Source organism: Plecotus auritus (assembly GCF_963455305.1).
Source record: "Plecotus auritus genome assembly, chromosome: 8".
NCBI classification, from domain to species: Eukaryota; Metazoa; Chordata; class Mammalia; order Chiroptera; family Vespertilionidae; genus Plecotus; species Plecotus auritus.
In genome coordinates this window covers 24,016,382-24,032,964 of record NC_137782.1, presented here as the reverse complement: position 1 = coordinate 24,032,964, position 16,583 = coordinate 24,016,382, and the positions used below count along the sequence as shown (strand labels likewise).

Sequence of the window (16,583 nt, the reverse complement as noted above, 5' to 3'; positions counted from 1 at the left end):
GGAAAACTATTTTGCCCTCTCAGACCTTCCTCTGGCCATACCACTGACCAGAAAAAGACCCTTAGAAGACAGGACTCCTTAGTGCAGAGGTGGCATCCACAATTACATGCTTCTTCTTCTTTTTGCCGCAAGCACACTGAGAGATCACAGAATGGACAGGTGCTTTGGGTAATCTCCTTGGCAGGGTCTTCACCTGGTTGGGATAGGTGAGCTCCTCTCCGCTCCCCACCTTCCTGCTGACTCCTGACTCCACTGAAAACAACTGGGACTCCAACAAGAACCAGCTCCCAGGAGAACTCGTTGCAAACATGGACTATTTCTCAGTGTTCATAGACCACTAGTGAGGCGGAGAAGCTCCCGATCTTTCCAAGCACCTTCTCTCAGGGGACTGTGATAAATAGGGCCCCGTCGAAGCTTTAGGAGTAGTCCAAACAGAGGCCATTTCCTCTGCACCTCAGTTTCTCCACCTCAATATGGGGCTGAATTTATTTGTTTGCTAGACTTGTGTTGGGTGTCAGGGTGCCAACACAATGTCCCACAATGCCCGTGCCAAGGTTGAAGAACCAGGTCAGGAGTGTGTCTGCCCTGACAGCAGGCTCTCAGCTTGGTTTTTGCTTGCTGGTCTTTCACAGGCAAGTCTCACTCATACTTAGGACATCATCCATTTGGAGTTATGATTCCCATTTTCTAGATGAAGAACCCGAGATTTGGAGAGATCTAATAACTTGCCAGTGCTAAGCACCAAAAAAAGTCACTTTCCAAATGATGCCTGAATGAATGAATGCATGGATGAATGAATGCATGGATGAATGGATAGATGCATAGATGAATGAAAGCATGGATGTATGCATGGATTAATGAATGGATGGATGGATGCCTGGATGAGTGAATGCATAGATGAATGAATAGATGCATGGATGAATGAAAGAGTGGATGGATGGATGCATGGGTTGATGGATGCATAGATGGATGAATGCATGGATGACTGACTGAATGGATGGATGACATAATGTACAAGTGGCAAGGCTGGGTTTGTACTTGGGTCTGCCTGATTCTAAAACATGGGCACCTTTCCCTGTCCCACTGGACACTCTAGTTCCCATCTTCCACTAGCCCAGCTTGGCCCTCCTTCCAGCCTTGGGCAGGATGAGCCTCCTGCAATAGAAGCCCCTTCAGGATGCTCTCTGTCACGGGCTGAGCCGACTCCTCCTACAGCACTGTGGGCAAGGGACACAGATATCCCACTTATCCCAAGAGGAACCTTGGCCAGCAGAGCAGCAAATCTGCATCCAGAACCTTTCATTTCAGAGTATGATGATGATTATTTGCTGAGCTCCAAGACACAAATAATTTATTTGGATAATCCCCATCCGAGTGACACTTTCCTAATGAAATGTCTTATTTTGGAGAATGAGTTCATTATGAGACGGTCCCCTTTGCTGCCAGGGCACCCAGAGATAACAGACTGGCCAAGTGCTTTGTGGAACCTATTTGCAGGCTCGGGGCCTCTGGCACCATGTGGGCCTCATCAGCATTAGAACATCGCTGATGGACGTAACTTATGAAGCCTGTGTGGTTCCTTTGCAGAGCCACAAGCAGCCCGCGGCCTTCGTGGTCACGCAACACCCTCTACCCAACACCGTGGCAGACTTCTGGAGGCTGGTGTTCGACTATAACTGCTCCTCCGTAGTGATGCTGAATGAGATGGACACTGCCCAGGTAGGAGGAGGCCCGGCACTGCCCTAGGTGCTCAGGTGCATCAGGGCAGCCATGCCCTAGAGTTGGAGGGAGAGTCCTGAGATCCAGCAGAGTGGGCCTCTGCCCAACTTGATGGGCAGTGGGGCTGTGAGCACCAAGCAAGCCCACTCAGCTTCTGCAGAGCACCTCCTGGCCAGCCCTGCACCCCAGGCCCTCCATATCCCAGTATTGACTCCCCCTTGAACGGGTTTTGTCTGGCCCCACACCACCCAGCCCGACTCTGTGCTCCATTCCCCAGGCACTAGTTAGGGCCTTGTTCTGAGTCATGCAGAACTCAGAGGAGACTGCCACCCCCAGCTCTCAGGGTCTCCAGCCCTACAGAATATCCTGGCCACAACCCCACCCGCTCCCTCCACGACGCAGCCTGCGGGAAGAGCCTGGGGCTTGCACCTCGGACCCTTTGCCCACTGACCACCAAACCGAGCCCAGGCTTTGTCACAGGTGGCCCTCATGTCCAGCAGGCTGCAGGCCTTGCCCCTCTGGGTCTGAGGGCTCCAAGCATCATGTGCCTACAGCACCTCCCTGTGCTCACGAGACAGCTTCCGGAACCCACGTCCCATGGCAGGGCAGCCACTCCTGGGTAGAGGAGGGGAGAATGGCCACTTCCTTTGGGGTTTTCAAAAGCAGTCCTTTCACTTCCTGAAGGAAACTCACAGTAACGCAGTGCACCTGTGTGGGAGCGCGGGCCTGTGTGGGAATGAAATAAAGCTGGTCCGAGCTGTGGTCTCAGCCTCCAGGAGCTCACAGTCTGGCTAGAGACAGATGAGCAAATTGTCCCACCGCTGTAATAGAGGTCAGCGGCGAGTGCTGTGCGCGAGGGGAATGGGGAGCAATTAATTCTGCCCACAGGGTGAAGGAAGGCTTCAAAAGGAAGGTGACTGTGGCCTTGAAGAAGGCAGCAGAGATGCAGCGTGTGGGGGATGAAGTCGCTGGGAAAGGACATTCCTGGCAGAAGGAACAGCCGGGGCAAAGGCAGGGTGGGGTGAATGCGGGCAGGCTTGTCCACAGAGCAGCTCACAGCTCCTGTGCAGTGTGGCTGGGCCCCAGGGTGTGTCAGCAGGAGAAGGTGGTGACGCTAGAAAGTGCCAGGAGCCAGCTTGCAGAGGGCTGCCAACGCCAGGCTAAGGAGCTTGGGCCTTGGCCTGCAGCAAGGTAAGTGGTGGTTGTTTTAAAGACTTTTATTTTGTATGCAATAGAATCCTTTCTTCAAATTAGAAGTTTCCATGCAAGCCCAATATCCAAAGGAGGTATGATTGAGACCTGTTAGCATTGAAGTGGGGGCAGGGGGCCCAGAGCTTCACCCACCTGGTCTTTTTCCTCCTCCTGATGTCTCTTAGAGAGTCACCTAATCTGGGTACCTTTGTGGAACCCCTGGGGTTCCTAGGAACACAGGTTTGAAATATTGTACAGGGAGGAGAGATGTTGAGAGGTTGCGCAGTGGTGTGACAGAGTTCCTGTTGGAAAGCTGCCTGTTAGAAAGCTGAGTCTAGGAACCAGTGAAGAGAAGAAAAAAAAAAAATGAGGAAAAATTTGGAAACTGGGAGATTGGGGCGGAGTGTGTTGCCAGTGTACAGAATTAAAGGGATTATCTGGCTGAGCAGGTGACCAGGAGGTGGGAGAACAGAGGTTGGATGTGGAAACACTGCCAAAGCTAAAGTGCCCAGGTTTTGGGACCAGATGGATGTGGAGGTGAATGAGAAGAAATCATGGACAGGGTTCCAGTCTGAGTCATCAGGCGTCTGGGGATGTGACTGGCCCCAGTGGGATAGGCAGGGGAGGAGCTGGGAGGGAGCAGGAAGGTTGGGGAGGCCAAGAGAGGAGCGGGTTACAGAAGGGAATGGAGTGCGACTTGGGTGTGCACGTGAGAGACATTCCGGACAGATTCCGCTTGTTCATTCGACCTTTTTGGCTGAGTATCTGCTGTTTGCCAGAAGCTGTTCTGGGTGCTGGAATGCATCAGTGAACGAGACATAGAAAGAAAACAGAAAACTCCCATCTCTCGTGCAACTTCTATTCTTTTTCTTTTAATGGAATTTTTAAAATTTTGTTGACAGTATTACAGATGTCTCCCATATTTTCCCTTTTTGCCCCCCTCACCCAACCCCTGCCCCACCCCAGGCCTTCCCCATGCTATTCTGTGTCCATAGGTTACCCATGTATGTTCTTTGGTTAATCTCTTCCTGCCCTCTCCTCCAACCCCCCTCCCCACTCCACCACACACACTGAGACTCTTTTTCTGTTCCCTACTTCCATACCTCTGGCTCTATTTTGTTCACCGGTCTATTTTGTTCTTTAGATTCCACTTATAAGTGAGATCATGTGATATTTGTCTTTCTCCAACTAGCTTACTTTGCGTAGCATAATACTTTCCAGGTCCCTCCATGCTATCTCAAAGGGTGAGAGATCCTTCTCTTTTATAGCCACATCATATTCCATGGTGTAAATGGACCACAGCTTTTTTTTATCCACTCTTCTACTGATGGGCACTTGAGTTGTTTCAAGATCATGGCTATTGTAAATGCTGCTGCTATAAATTTAGGGGTGCATATTTTCTTTCTGATTGGTACTTTGGGATTCTTAGGATACAGTCCCAGAAATGGGATCACTGGGTCAAATGGCAGTTCCATTTTTAATTTTTGACACAATTCCATACTATTTTCCACAGTGACTATACCCACCAGCAGTGTACTAGGGTTCCCTTTTCTACATATCCTCTCCAGTACTTGTTTGATTTATTGATGGTGGCCATTCTGGCAGGTGTGAGATGATACCTAATTGTCATTTTAATTTGCCTCTCTCTGATGATTAGTGATTTTGAGCCTTTTTCTGGTATCTATTGGCCATCTGTATGTCCTCTTTGGAAAAGTGTCTATTCAGGTCCTTTGCCCATTTTTTAATTGGATTGTTTGCCTTCCTGATGTTGAGATGTATGAATTCTTCGTATATTTTGGAAATTAAACTCTTATCAGATGTATCATTGGCAAATATATTTTCCCATACAGTAGGTTTCCTTTTCATTTTGTTGATGGATTCTTTTGCTGTGCAGAAGCTTTTTAGTTTGATGTAGTTCCATTTGCTAATTTTTCTCTTTGTTTCCCTTGCCCTAGGCAATGTATCGGTGAAAATACTGCTATGAGAGATGTCAGAAATTTTACTGCCTTCTAGGATTTTTATGGTTTCATGACTTACATTTAAGTCTTTTATCCATTTTGAGTTTATTTTTGTGTAGCATGTAAATTGCTGGACTAATTTTTTTTTTGCATGTACCTGTTCAATTTCCCCAACACTGTTTATTGAAGAGACTATCCTTACTCCATTGTATGCTTTTACCACCTTTGTCAAATAGTAATTGGCCATATTGGCATGGGTCAATTCCTAGGCTCTCTGTTCTGTTCCATAGGTCTATAGGCCTGTTCTTGGGCCAGTCCAGGCTGTTTTGATTACAATGGCTTTGTAGTATAGTTTGATATCTGGTATTGTAATTCCTCCAACTTTGTTCTTCTTTCTCAATATCTCTGCAGCTATCCTGGGTCTCTTTTGGCTTTATACTAGTATAAATTTTTGGAATATTTGATGTAGATTGTGAAATGTTCATGCAACTTCTATTCTAAAGCAGGGGAGACAATAAGCAGCACACATTCTATAGTGTCCTTAATTACATGTTAGAAGGTACATGGATGGGAAAAGAAAAATGAGGAGGGTAATGAAGATCGGAAGGCTCGTTTGAAGCACAGGATGCAGCTGTGATATTGATCAAGGCGCGCCCTATGGAGAAGTTCATTCTGAGGGGAGGTTTGGAGGAGCTGAGAGAACGAACCACATGAGCATCTCAGGAAGAGCATTCCAGGCTGAGGGACAGCCCACACCAAGGTCTATGGTGGGCACGGCCTGGCCCATTTGAGGAACAGCTTGGAAGCCATTGAGACTGGAGCAGAGTGAGTGTGGGCACAGCAGCAACAGGTGACACAGAGACACAGCAGAACCAGGTCACGGAAGGCCTTGGGAGGATCATAGGGAGAATTTGGGGTTTTACTTGGAGAGAAATGAGGAGCCACTGACAGGTTTTGCAGAAAGGGGTGACTTGAAAATTTCAACGTTTTTTAAAAAGCAACCCTCTGGCTGCTGTGTGGAGAATAGACTGTTGGTGTGAGGAGGGGCAGGGTGGCTGCTAAGAGTGGAAGCAGAGAGAACAGAGCGGGACTTCAGCAGTAGTCCAGGTGACAGGAGATGGTGGCCTCAACCTACATGATAGCAATGAAGTGATTCTAGGTATACTGGTATAAGATAGATCCAATAAAGTATGGAAATTGAGAGAAAAATAGATGACTCCAAGGGTTGGGCCCAAACAACAGATGGTTGGAATCTGAGATAACCATGAAATTAAACCAATTTCCATAAAACAAAGACCCTCGCAGAGTTCCAGAGTCAGAAGGTATCACCACCAGGTTCCTTTGCCTGAAAAACAGTGAGTGAACACAGAGTAGAGCCAGTAAAAGCCTGTGTACTGTTCCCCTTTCCCAACATCCATTTTTTTGTGTCTTTTTATTGTTGTTGTTTTATCTTGATTGTTAAAAGTATTACAGATGTCTCATTTTTCCTCATTGATCCCCTACACCTACACCCTACACTCTATACCCACCGCCCCCCAGGTCTTCACCACACTTGTCTGTTTCCATGGGTTATGCATATATACATATAAGTTCTTTGGTTAATCTCTTCCCACCCACCCCCACCTTCCCTCTAAGATTCCACAGTCTGTTCCATGCTTCTATGTCTCTAGATCTATTTTTTACAAAACCAGAGCTCAGGCACAAGAGGAGGATTTTCAAAGAACCTCACTTTGAGACACATAGAGAAGCAAAGGTCAAGGTCATTGGCTGTAGCTTCCCCTTTCAGGGCGGGTCCTGGGTGAATGAAGATCTTTCAGCCCCAGATGTTGATACAGCCTTAGAGAATTGATTCTCTAAATGCAAACACATCAGGCTTAGACGTTCCCCAACGTTGGCTGCCACACGCAGCTGGCAAGCATCCCCTGAAATTGGTAGATGAATAGAGCACTTACTGATATAAATATCATCACCACAACAGCTGGGCACCTTGTGAAAATAAACAATGACACAGCACGAGCATCAGAAAAGCTGCCCTCAGCACCTGGAGGGGTGTTTTTTGAAGTGGCACTAGCATTTATCTGCCAGGGTGCCTGTGCCAAGGCAGCCTGCAGCTTCAGCCAGTGCAGCAACACCGACAGGTCAGCCCCAGATCCCAGGCACATTAGATTGCTCCCAAGAGGACCAATGCCACATCCTATAGTTTAGGGACTATAGGGACTCATGTTGGTGGTGTATCTATAAGTTGCAGCAAATAAAGTTGAGAACTGGATGAGAGATCTCAGAGTGCTTTACTGTCTTGCACTGCTGGCCAGATCTATCTGCCTCTGCTTAGAATCCAATATTCATTCAATCAGCCATCCCTAGCCACAGATACTCTTCCGTTCTCCACAGTGGCTCCGTTCAAAGATAATTATGAGTGGGTGGGGCTCAAGATAAAGACTCTCAAAGCAACTACATTCAACCTTAGAGGCTATTCTGTGGGACTCCAAAGGCCTGTGGCCAGATTAGTGGGGCAAAATCCCAGAACCACAACAACTGTGGTTTCTGATGGGTACACCAGTAAGAACATTTTCAGTCACCCTCAATAGCATTGACAAGAGCTTGTCCATCTTTAATAATCTCTATGGTTAGACCAGAGTTGTGGGAGAAGGGGTTAGACAACAGAAGGAAGCCCTCTTCATGCTCATGCCACACCCACCACATTGTTTAGAAAGCTCAGGAGACCCTCTATGACTGCTATGGGGTGTGGCTGTGCGGAATCATGCCCTCCAAAAGATGTTCACATCCTAATCCCATTACTGTGTTACCTTACATGGTAAAAGGGACTTAGCAGATGTGATGAAGTTAGGCATCTTTTTTTTTAATTTCTTTATTGATTAAGGTATCACATATTTGTCCTCATCCCCCCATTCCCATCCAAAACCCCTCCCCACGCATGCCCCCACCCCCATGTTGTCCGTGACCACTGGTTAGGCTTATATGCATGCATACAAGTCCTTTGGTTGATCTCCCCCTCTTACCCCCACCCTCCCCTACCTTCCCTCTGAGGTTTGACAGTCTAATCGATGCTTCCCTGTCTCGGGTCTGTTTTTGTTCATCAGTTTATGTTGTTCATTATTTCCCCTAGATGAGTGAGATCATGTGATACTAGAAATACACTTATAAGAACCGAAAATGAGACAAACAGTAATGGTTATGCTGAGAGGCAAATGAATCAGTCTGTAGTGAGTTTCTTTCTGGGCCAACAGTTCTTTTGAGTCCCAATTTCAATGTCAAACAGTTCCTTATGTGTACATGTCAGCAATGATATTTCAGTTCTGGATGGTGGACAAACGGTGGTAATGCAGGTCCGACCCTCTCTGGTTTGGTCCTGGGCAACCTGCAGCAATGCACAGCTGCTGACTGCTATTATGGCAAGGTGTCATCAGCATCTTCCACCTCTGGACTGTTTCTCTTCTGTCTTCATGGCTGGAGCAGTCCTGTCAATTCCTCTCTGTTGCAGGAATCCACATGGTCTTGGAGTTGTTTTCTGAAAATATACAAACATTGAAGTTAGGCATCTTGACATGTGTAGATTGTTCTGGGTTATCCAGGGTCCTTATACGTGGAAGGGAGGAGGATCACAGTACTATGTCTATTTCTTTCACCAGGCAGGGGAAATTTCTGTCATTATTTTTTCAAATAGGTTTTCAATTTCTTGCTCCCTCTCTTTTCCTTCTGGCACCTCCACGATGTGAATGTTGGTATAACTTGAAGTCCCAGAGGTTTCTTACACTGTCTTCATAATTTTGGATTCTTTTTGCTGTTCTGATTGGGTGTTTTTGCTTCCTCATATTCCAAATTGCTGATTTGATTCTCAGTATCCTCTACTCTTGATTCTCTATAAATTATTCTTCATATCACTTAGTGCATCCTTCATTTCTGACTGGTTATGTTTTATGGTTCCTAAGTCCTTTTTCATGCTGTGGAAGTTCTCATTAAGTTATTTGAAGTTATCACTAAGTTCCTTGAGCATCCTTGTAACCATTGTTTTGGACTTTGTATCTGGTAGTTTGCTTGCTTCCATTTCATTTAGTTCTTTTTCTGGAGATTTCTCCAGTTCTTTCATGTGTGACATGTTTCTTTGTCTCCACATTTTGGTTGCTTCCTGGTGTTTGTTTCTATGCATTGGGTAGAACTTCTATGTCTCCAGGACTTAGTAGAGTGGCCTTGTGTAGTAGGTGTACTATAAGTCTCAGTGGCACAGCATCCCCAGTCACCTGAGCTGGGCACTCCAGGTGCACCTCTATGTGGGCTGTGTGCAATGTCCTGTTGTAGTTGAGCCTTGATTGCTGTTGGTGTTGCTGGGAAGGATTGATCCCCAGGCCAATTGGCTGGGAGGGCCAGCTGCAACTACAATGAAAGACCTGCTGTGCAGGTGTCGACCCTATGGAGCAGGACTTGCTTCAGTGGGGCTTTGGTGCTCACCGAGTCTGCTCCTTGAGTGTGTCACTTGTGGATGTGGTAGGGTTGTAATCCGGTGTGGTCTGAAGCTGACCACCAGGTGCACTAGCTCTGCGGCCTCCCGAGATGTATCCTGCCTATACCCTGTTGGAGGCCACCTGGCATGAGCTACTAAGGGATCTGCAGATGGCTGCTACATGTATTGGGCTTGGAGGTGCCCAGGAGAGGCCATATAGCAGGAGGTACAGAGCACACTGAGGCTAGCAGCTGCTTGAATGATTTTAGGAAAGTTCGAAGCATGTATGGATAAGCCACTGGAAAGGGCTTGGATGAGCCCACAAATTGGGTGGGGCAGGGTCTCAGGGAATCACAGGGGTGGGGGAGAGGGTGAGAACAGTATAAACCAGGTTGATGGAGACTCAAATATGGCATCTGCCAGTCAGCTCTGTGATGGGGGAGGTCTCAGCATAGGAACAGTGACCTCTGCCAGCACTTCTGTGTGGGAGAAAGCTGCCCTCCAGCTCTTGCCCTGATGCCAGACAATTCAGTTCCTCCCCATATGTCCCTGTTTCCTTTCAAGCTGCTGCCCCAGCACTGGTGCTCAGAGGAAGTGAGTTGAGTAAGTCCGTTTGCAGGCCCTTTAAGAGGCATTAGGGTACATTTATATCAGCCACAACCCCTGCTGGTTTTTACAGCCTGAATTTATGAAGATGTCTCTTCCCGTCACTGGAAGCCTGGGATGAGGGTTCAGGTGTGGGGCTTGGACTCCTCACTTCTCAGGGGGTACCTCCACAGCCAAGATATCCCTCCAGATTAAAGTAGGCCACACCTGGGTGTGGGACCAGCCCGTTCAGCACCTCCACTTTTCCTACCAGGCTCAATGTGGCTTCTTCTTTAACTAGAGGCCCGATGCATGAAATTCATGCAAAGGGCTTGGCCCTCGCAGCCCCAGCTTCATCTAGAAGGTCATCCGGAAGGTTGTTCGGCTGTCCGGTCTAATTAGTATATTACGCTCTTATTATTATAGATTCCTTAGTTGTAGGACTTCCATTCAGCCAGATTTCAGGTGGTTCTGAATGATGGGTGTTCTGAAGATTCGTTGAATTTTTGATGTGGTTGTGGGAGGATTCTTGTACCTCATTTACCTACACCTCCATCTTGACTAGAAGCCAAAAATTGTTCCATTCTTAAGTTGCATAACTCAGTTGTCTCTTTCCTACCTGTTTCTAACATGCCCTGGCCTTTGCCTTCCACCCACCCTTTTCCTAAGCGCCACCCCCCCGGCCCCCGCCTTCCTGGAAATGCACTCTGATGCAGCTGTCTTAAGTCAGTTTCCACCCCTGATGGAGATTGTACTGTTCACCAGTGGGACCATGAAGAGGCTGCAAGGAGGAGGGGTGTGCGGATTGCTCTGATTGTGGTCCAGGTGCCTCTCTCTGTCCCTTGCTTTGTGCCCACTGCTTCATGCACCATCTGTCTTCCTTAACTGGCCACAGTATTAAAACCAATTATGTGATTTGGGCTATTTATCGAATCTATTTAAAGGAATTTTATAATCATGGACCTGAATTTTAAAATCAATTCAGGTGAGGGGGACCCTGTCGGAGGCCACCTGGCATGAGCTACTGAGGGATCTGAATTGATTTTAAAATCAATTCAGGTGGGTCTTTTCTATTTTTCTCTTAAAAATACTAATTCCCTTCATCTTGGGTGACTTGGGACTGGTTCCCCCCTCACCCACCCTGCTCTGTGGATTACAGGGACCTTGACAAGTAGAGTCCTTAATTTCTGAAGTTGTATATTCCTTGGCTTTTCCATTTTGTCAAAGTATTATTTAATTAAAGGCATAGCTAAGGTGTAGAGAAATATGCTTTAAAGTTGTTTATTCCCAAAATAGGACATATGCTAGTTTCCATTCAACGCATCAGGGCACATTTATATCCATGACAAACAAACTTTCTGATTCCATCAGTGAAAAAAATGATGTTTAACAGTGGAGCTGCCTTGGTGTTTGTTGTAGTTCACGTATGAATTTGCTCTTTGCACGGCCCACACAGCCATGGAGACGGTGTCGCACAATACAGGGCAGCTGTTCCTGGGCCAGCCATACAGGCGTCACGACTTCTGCTTGTTTAACTTGTTCTGACAATGAAAACAAAGGCTGCTCTGCTTTGCTGGAGGAAGCCTGGCCGTTTCTAACCAGCAGCCGAGCTGGCCCAGCTCCTCCAGGTGTGGTCCTCGGCACGGCCTGCATGTCTGAAGTCGGGAAGCCTTCAGCAGGCGGCACACCCTCCCCACTTCTGGGTGAGGAGGGAGATGCTGGAGTGAAAGGTGGAAAAAGGCTGTTGGTTCAGGCTCAAGGATGCGAATCAATTCTTGGAGACGGCCATTTTGACAGTTTTCCATCTAAGGAATAAAATTCCAAAGTGGTACTGAGTGTATGTGTGGCCCCAGATCAGCGGGGACCTCATGGTTTTAGAGGGTCAAGTGGGCTTTTGAATTCTCCCATTTCTAGGGTCTTAAGAAACCATAAGTCTCCATCCCCAAGATTTCTATAAAATGCTGATGCTCATGTGCCCGTGGTCTGGCCCTCAGACCACATATATGTTTCTGCGTTACCCAGGGAGAAAGCTTAGTTCCTTGCTGGTTTCCACAGGAAATCAATACATATTGAACACTGTGTACATTATTATAAATTTGTTGAATATTTAGGTTAGGAGGGGGGTCACATGACACATCGATTTCACTTTCATTTCACTGCATCCCAACCTTTCTCCTTTGACACACAGAACAGTGTCCAGTCCCTACTGCTCCCCCAAGCTGGTTGATCAGGAATTTTCACAAGGGCAGTCCTTTGGGCATTATCTTAAAGAGAAATTTTCATAAGAGCTACTAAGTGGAGGGAGAAAAAAACACTTCACTTTATCCATCTTGTTTGAGGGGCACTCCCCCAGCTTGCCTAATAATTATAGCTCACATTTACTGAGTGCTCACTAGTTACAGTTCCCAGTGCTAAGCAGACACATTCAGATTCACAGCCACTCATAACTCGGAGAAGGTAAAAGATTTGGCCAAGTCGCTCAGCTAGAAAGTGACAGGGCTGGGATTTGAACCCAGGTGCTCCTAGTGGGAGCCCTTCTGCTACACTGCATACATGGCCCGAAAGGCCGTGCCCACCAAGGCACAGTCCAGCGCTTGGAGGCCAGGACAGCCTTGAGCTAAACCATAGAGGACATTTCTTGTTGATGAGAATCATTTCTGAGCCCCAAAGGGTCACTGGGAACACTTGGCTCCCGCCCCCTTCCTTCTGTCCCCCTGGCTAGATTACGTGTGGCATCCTGAGCTGTGAGGAGACTCTGATGATCCTTGGCAGCTCAAACGCCACGTCACCCACGCTGTTGCTGCCACCATCTCACAAGTGAGGGAACTCAAGTGAAAGGGTGGCTCTGATTTAGGATTAAGACCCTGTAAACTTCCCCAGCCCTCTCGGCATTACGGGAGAGTGACCTGGAAAATCCAATGCAGAGAAGTGTCCCAAATGTAGGAGTCTTGTTTGAGGCATAGTAGAACCTATTAGCTTGAGAAATTGGTCTGGAAATCTTATTAAAAGAGACAAATCCGTATTCTCTCCAGAATGAAAATATTGGGGGGATAACTGACTTTCCCTGATGCCTCGGACCCCTGTACCTGATGTTGGAATCACGGTCAACTTCTGGCAAAGCCAAATTCAATGCAAGTGATAAAGGCAATTATTTTTTAATGGGCAGTTCTGATGAGTTCCGATTTCTCTGGCCAGTCACAGACTTACCAGTGCCGGCCCCTCATCACTGGGAAGGGTGCGAGGCAGGAGAGCCAATGGCAAAGAGAAATGAAGGTCAAATTATGGGTTGGTCGTTCCTGCCCAGCTCAGCAGATAACTGCCCAGCCACAGGGCCCTGGGACAGCCACCCACACACATTAATATGCTCGATTAACCCCCAGTGAAGATGCCAGGAAAGCAACCACCGTTCGTTAGGTCTTTTCTATTTGAGACAGGTGATAGGGAGAATCCTTCAGCTTTAAATGTGAGGCATTATCATAATTGTTATTTTCGTGGAGCACTGATAGTTTCAATAATACTGTGGCCGAAACCGGTTTGGCTCAGTGGATAGAACGTCGGCCTGCGGACTGAAGGGTCCCGGGTTCGATTCCAGTCAAGGGTATGTACCTTGGTTGCGGGCACATCCCCAGTGGGAGGTGTGCAGGAGGCAGCTGATCGATGTTTCTAGCTCTCTATCCCTCTCCCTTCCTCTCTGTAAAATATCAATAACATATATTAAAAAAATAAAAAATAATAATACTGTGAATCGCTGGGATTCAGTGGGTGCTTATGCCATGCCTGTTTGTTCACGTGCGCCATCTCCTTTATTCTCAGAACAAGCTGACAGTGCAGGGGTTGGCCCACTTTCTCTGTGAAGGACAAGATAGGAAATATTTTAGGTTTTGCAGGCTATATGGTCTACTCAGCTCTGTCACTGTAGTTTGAAAGCAACCACAGACAATAATACGTAAATAAGTACAGTGGTATTTCAGTAAAACTTTACTTACAGAATCAGGCGCTGGCCAGGTGTGGCCTATCGTGTGACTAATGTTATCCCTGAGCTGGAATTTGGGTTGCACAGCTAGGACGTTTGGAGACGTGCGCTTTCTCTCTCCTTCATCCTCCCTCCTCCTGGCTTTTCCATTCTGGTTCCAGCTCTGGAGAGAGAACGAATAAAGACACTTTTGCATGTGACTGCTCTCTCTCCACAAAGGGACAGCGAACCCTTTCATGAAAATCCTGTATCTGTGGTAGCTGTGAGGAGGCCACTGGATTGCTGTGGGTCACCGCTGACCATCTAAGTCCTTGTCTGCAAGCTAGTGTAGGCTGTGGCAGACCAAAAGGCCCTCAGAGGCCTCATTGGGTCTTGTGATTCTCGGCTCCATCCTCTGGGCACCCCCAGGTGGAGGGTCCATGCTGGAGTGGCCCCTGACGAGCGTACAGCCCCAACTTAGCTCTTTTCTGTGCCCAGTGCTGAGGCCTATAGACCTGGACAGACCACCCCCATGATCCTTGGGAACCAGGAATTTGAGGCAGCACATTTGCCCCTCTCAGCCACAGCCCCGGCCAGCTACCTCAATGTTCTTTCTCCAACTAAAGTCATCTGGTAGCTCAACAGATACAGAAGAATGAAGTGTCTGTCTCTCTCTCTCTTGATGAGACTATAAACCTAAAGAATCACTTGTGATCTTAGGCCATGGTTTCTCAATCTCTGCACTATTGATATTGGGGGCCAGAGTCCTGGGTAGGGGAAAGGTATACCTTCATTGGAGGATATTGAGCGGCATCCTGGCCTCCACTCACTAGGTACCCATAGAAACCCCCAGGTGTGACCATCAACGATGTCTCCAGACATTGCCAAATGTCCCCTGGGTGAAAAACCACCTCTGGCTGAGACACCGTCTTAGGTTGAGGGGCCATCGTCGCCTTTGCTCGCAGGATCTAATTCACAATTCCAGAAAAATAGGGAAGATCACAGGCAAGATCTCGCAACACCATGCTACATCACCTTTTGTAAGGTGAGCATAATTATCCCCATTATACATATTAGAAAACAGGCCTGGGTCACACAGCTAGTAAGGAGCAGAGCCTAGATTTGCACCCAAGCATGTCTGATGCCAAAGCTTATATATATTCTAAAGTGTATTGTAAAGGTTTTCCTGGAATGGGGACGTGTTTGCCGTGGTTCACATTAGTGAAAAGAAAACTAGAGGTTATACCTGCCCTTCCCTTGGAGTGTTCTACCTAAGTCTGACAGCAGCGCTTCGAGGTAAATACCATTCTCCCCATTTTACAGATGAGGAAAGTGAGGCCCAGCAAGTCTAACAAATGGTGTGAAATCAGCACAGCAAAGTGTTTGTGTTCAGAGCTTTGACTTTTCAACAACACCCCCCAAAATGGGTGGCTGCTCCCCAACAGGGAAGCGGAGTCTAATTTCTTACACGATACTCTGATCTATAGCCAGTGTGATCTGCCTTCAATAAGAAAGGCTTGGTGATACATGAGACTAACACCCTCCCACCCCTGGCCTCTCCTGTGGCCTCTTTCCCAGCTCTGTATGCAGTACTGGCCTGAGAAGACCTCCGGGTGCTACGGGCCCATCCAAGTGGAGTTCGTCTCCGCAGACATAGATGAGGACATCATCCACAGAATATTCCGCATCTGCAACATGGCTCGGGTAAGTGTGCGGCCGCCATTGCATCCCGTGCCGCCCTCTCCCCCCCCCTTACACACACAAAATAGATGGAGCCTGCGGGAGAGGAACCGGCTGCTAATGAGCGTCCGGGATGTGCTCTCGGATCATTTCGTCCTTGGGGGAGTGATGCCTCTGCCGATTCCAGCTCCAGATCCAGCCATGGTTCCAACACAGAATCACACAGGGCGACATCCCGCCTGCCATCTGCCCGTTTCCTGACACACTTGCTGCCATGTAGACAACACTTCTTAGAAATTAGCGCTTTCCCACTGTGTCGTGCTGTTTTGGCAGTAGATGCAGCCTTTGATTGGATCCAGTAAGCTTTGGGCTAGGCCAGTGGTCGGCAAACTCATTAGTCAACAGAGCCAAATATCAACAGTACAACGATTGAAATTTCTTTTGAGAGCCAAATTTTTTAAACTTAAACTTCTTCTAACGCCACTTCTTCAAAATAGACTTGCCCAGGCCGTGGTATTTTGTGGAAGAACCACACTCAAGGGGCCAAAGAGCCGCATGTGCCTTGTGAGCCGCAGTTTGCCAACCACGGGGCTAGGCCCTGGGAACCACACCAAAATGAAAAAGAGCTGCTTCCAGAGGAAATTCACTGGCTGGGTGGAGGAGTATTGGGTGGAAGGGAGCAGATTAGTAATCCATGGAATGGGGGCTAACTAAAGTGACATTGGCCTTTATTGGGGCCCAGCGTGAACAGAACTCAGCCCCTGCCCTCAGAGTTCACTATCTAATGGGAAAGTGAGCTATATTGTGGCACATGAACCTCAGGAAGAGGGCAGGCTTTTCCTGAGGAATGGAATGTTTGAATTGGGTTTTGAAGACTGAGTAGGAGTTTTCCAGGTTGAGAAGGGGTGCAGGACAGTCATGGCATGAGAATCAGTGTGCACAAAAGTGTAGAGATGAGTCAAGAGAGAGTCTGTGACTGTCCCCGTGATGACATGGCTTAGACCTCATTTAGTCTGTCTTCCACCCAATGCTGCAACGG

At 47.6% G+C, this 16,583-nt stretch overlaps 1 protein-coding gene across 19 annotated transcripts in view; it reads left to right on the top strand.

The window, feature by feature from the left end:
• The window catches only part of PTPRT (protein tyrosine phosphatase receptor type T), a gene marked incomplete at its 3' end in the record, with an annotated part of 976,718 nt that overhangs the window by 949,557 nt on the left and 10,578 nt on the right, over window positions 1-16,583 (top strand). For 17 of the 19 annotated variants that reach the window (XM_080686646.1, XM_080686642.1, XM_080686645.1 and 14 more), the window contains 2 exons: window positions 1,588-1,719; window positions 15,443-15,568. In XM_080686646.1, coding sequence (XP_080542772.1) covers window positions 1,588-1,719; window positions 15,443-15,568 — 258 coding nt within the window. Of the gene's footprint in view, window positions 1-1,587; window positions 1,747-15,442; window positions 15,569-16,583 lie in introns of those variants that run through there. The other 2 variants (XM_080686653.1, XM_080686647.1) reach the window with 2 other exon arrangements.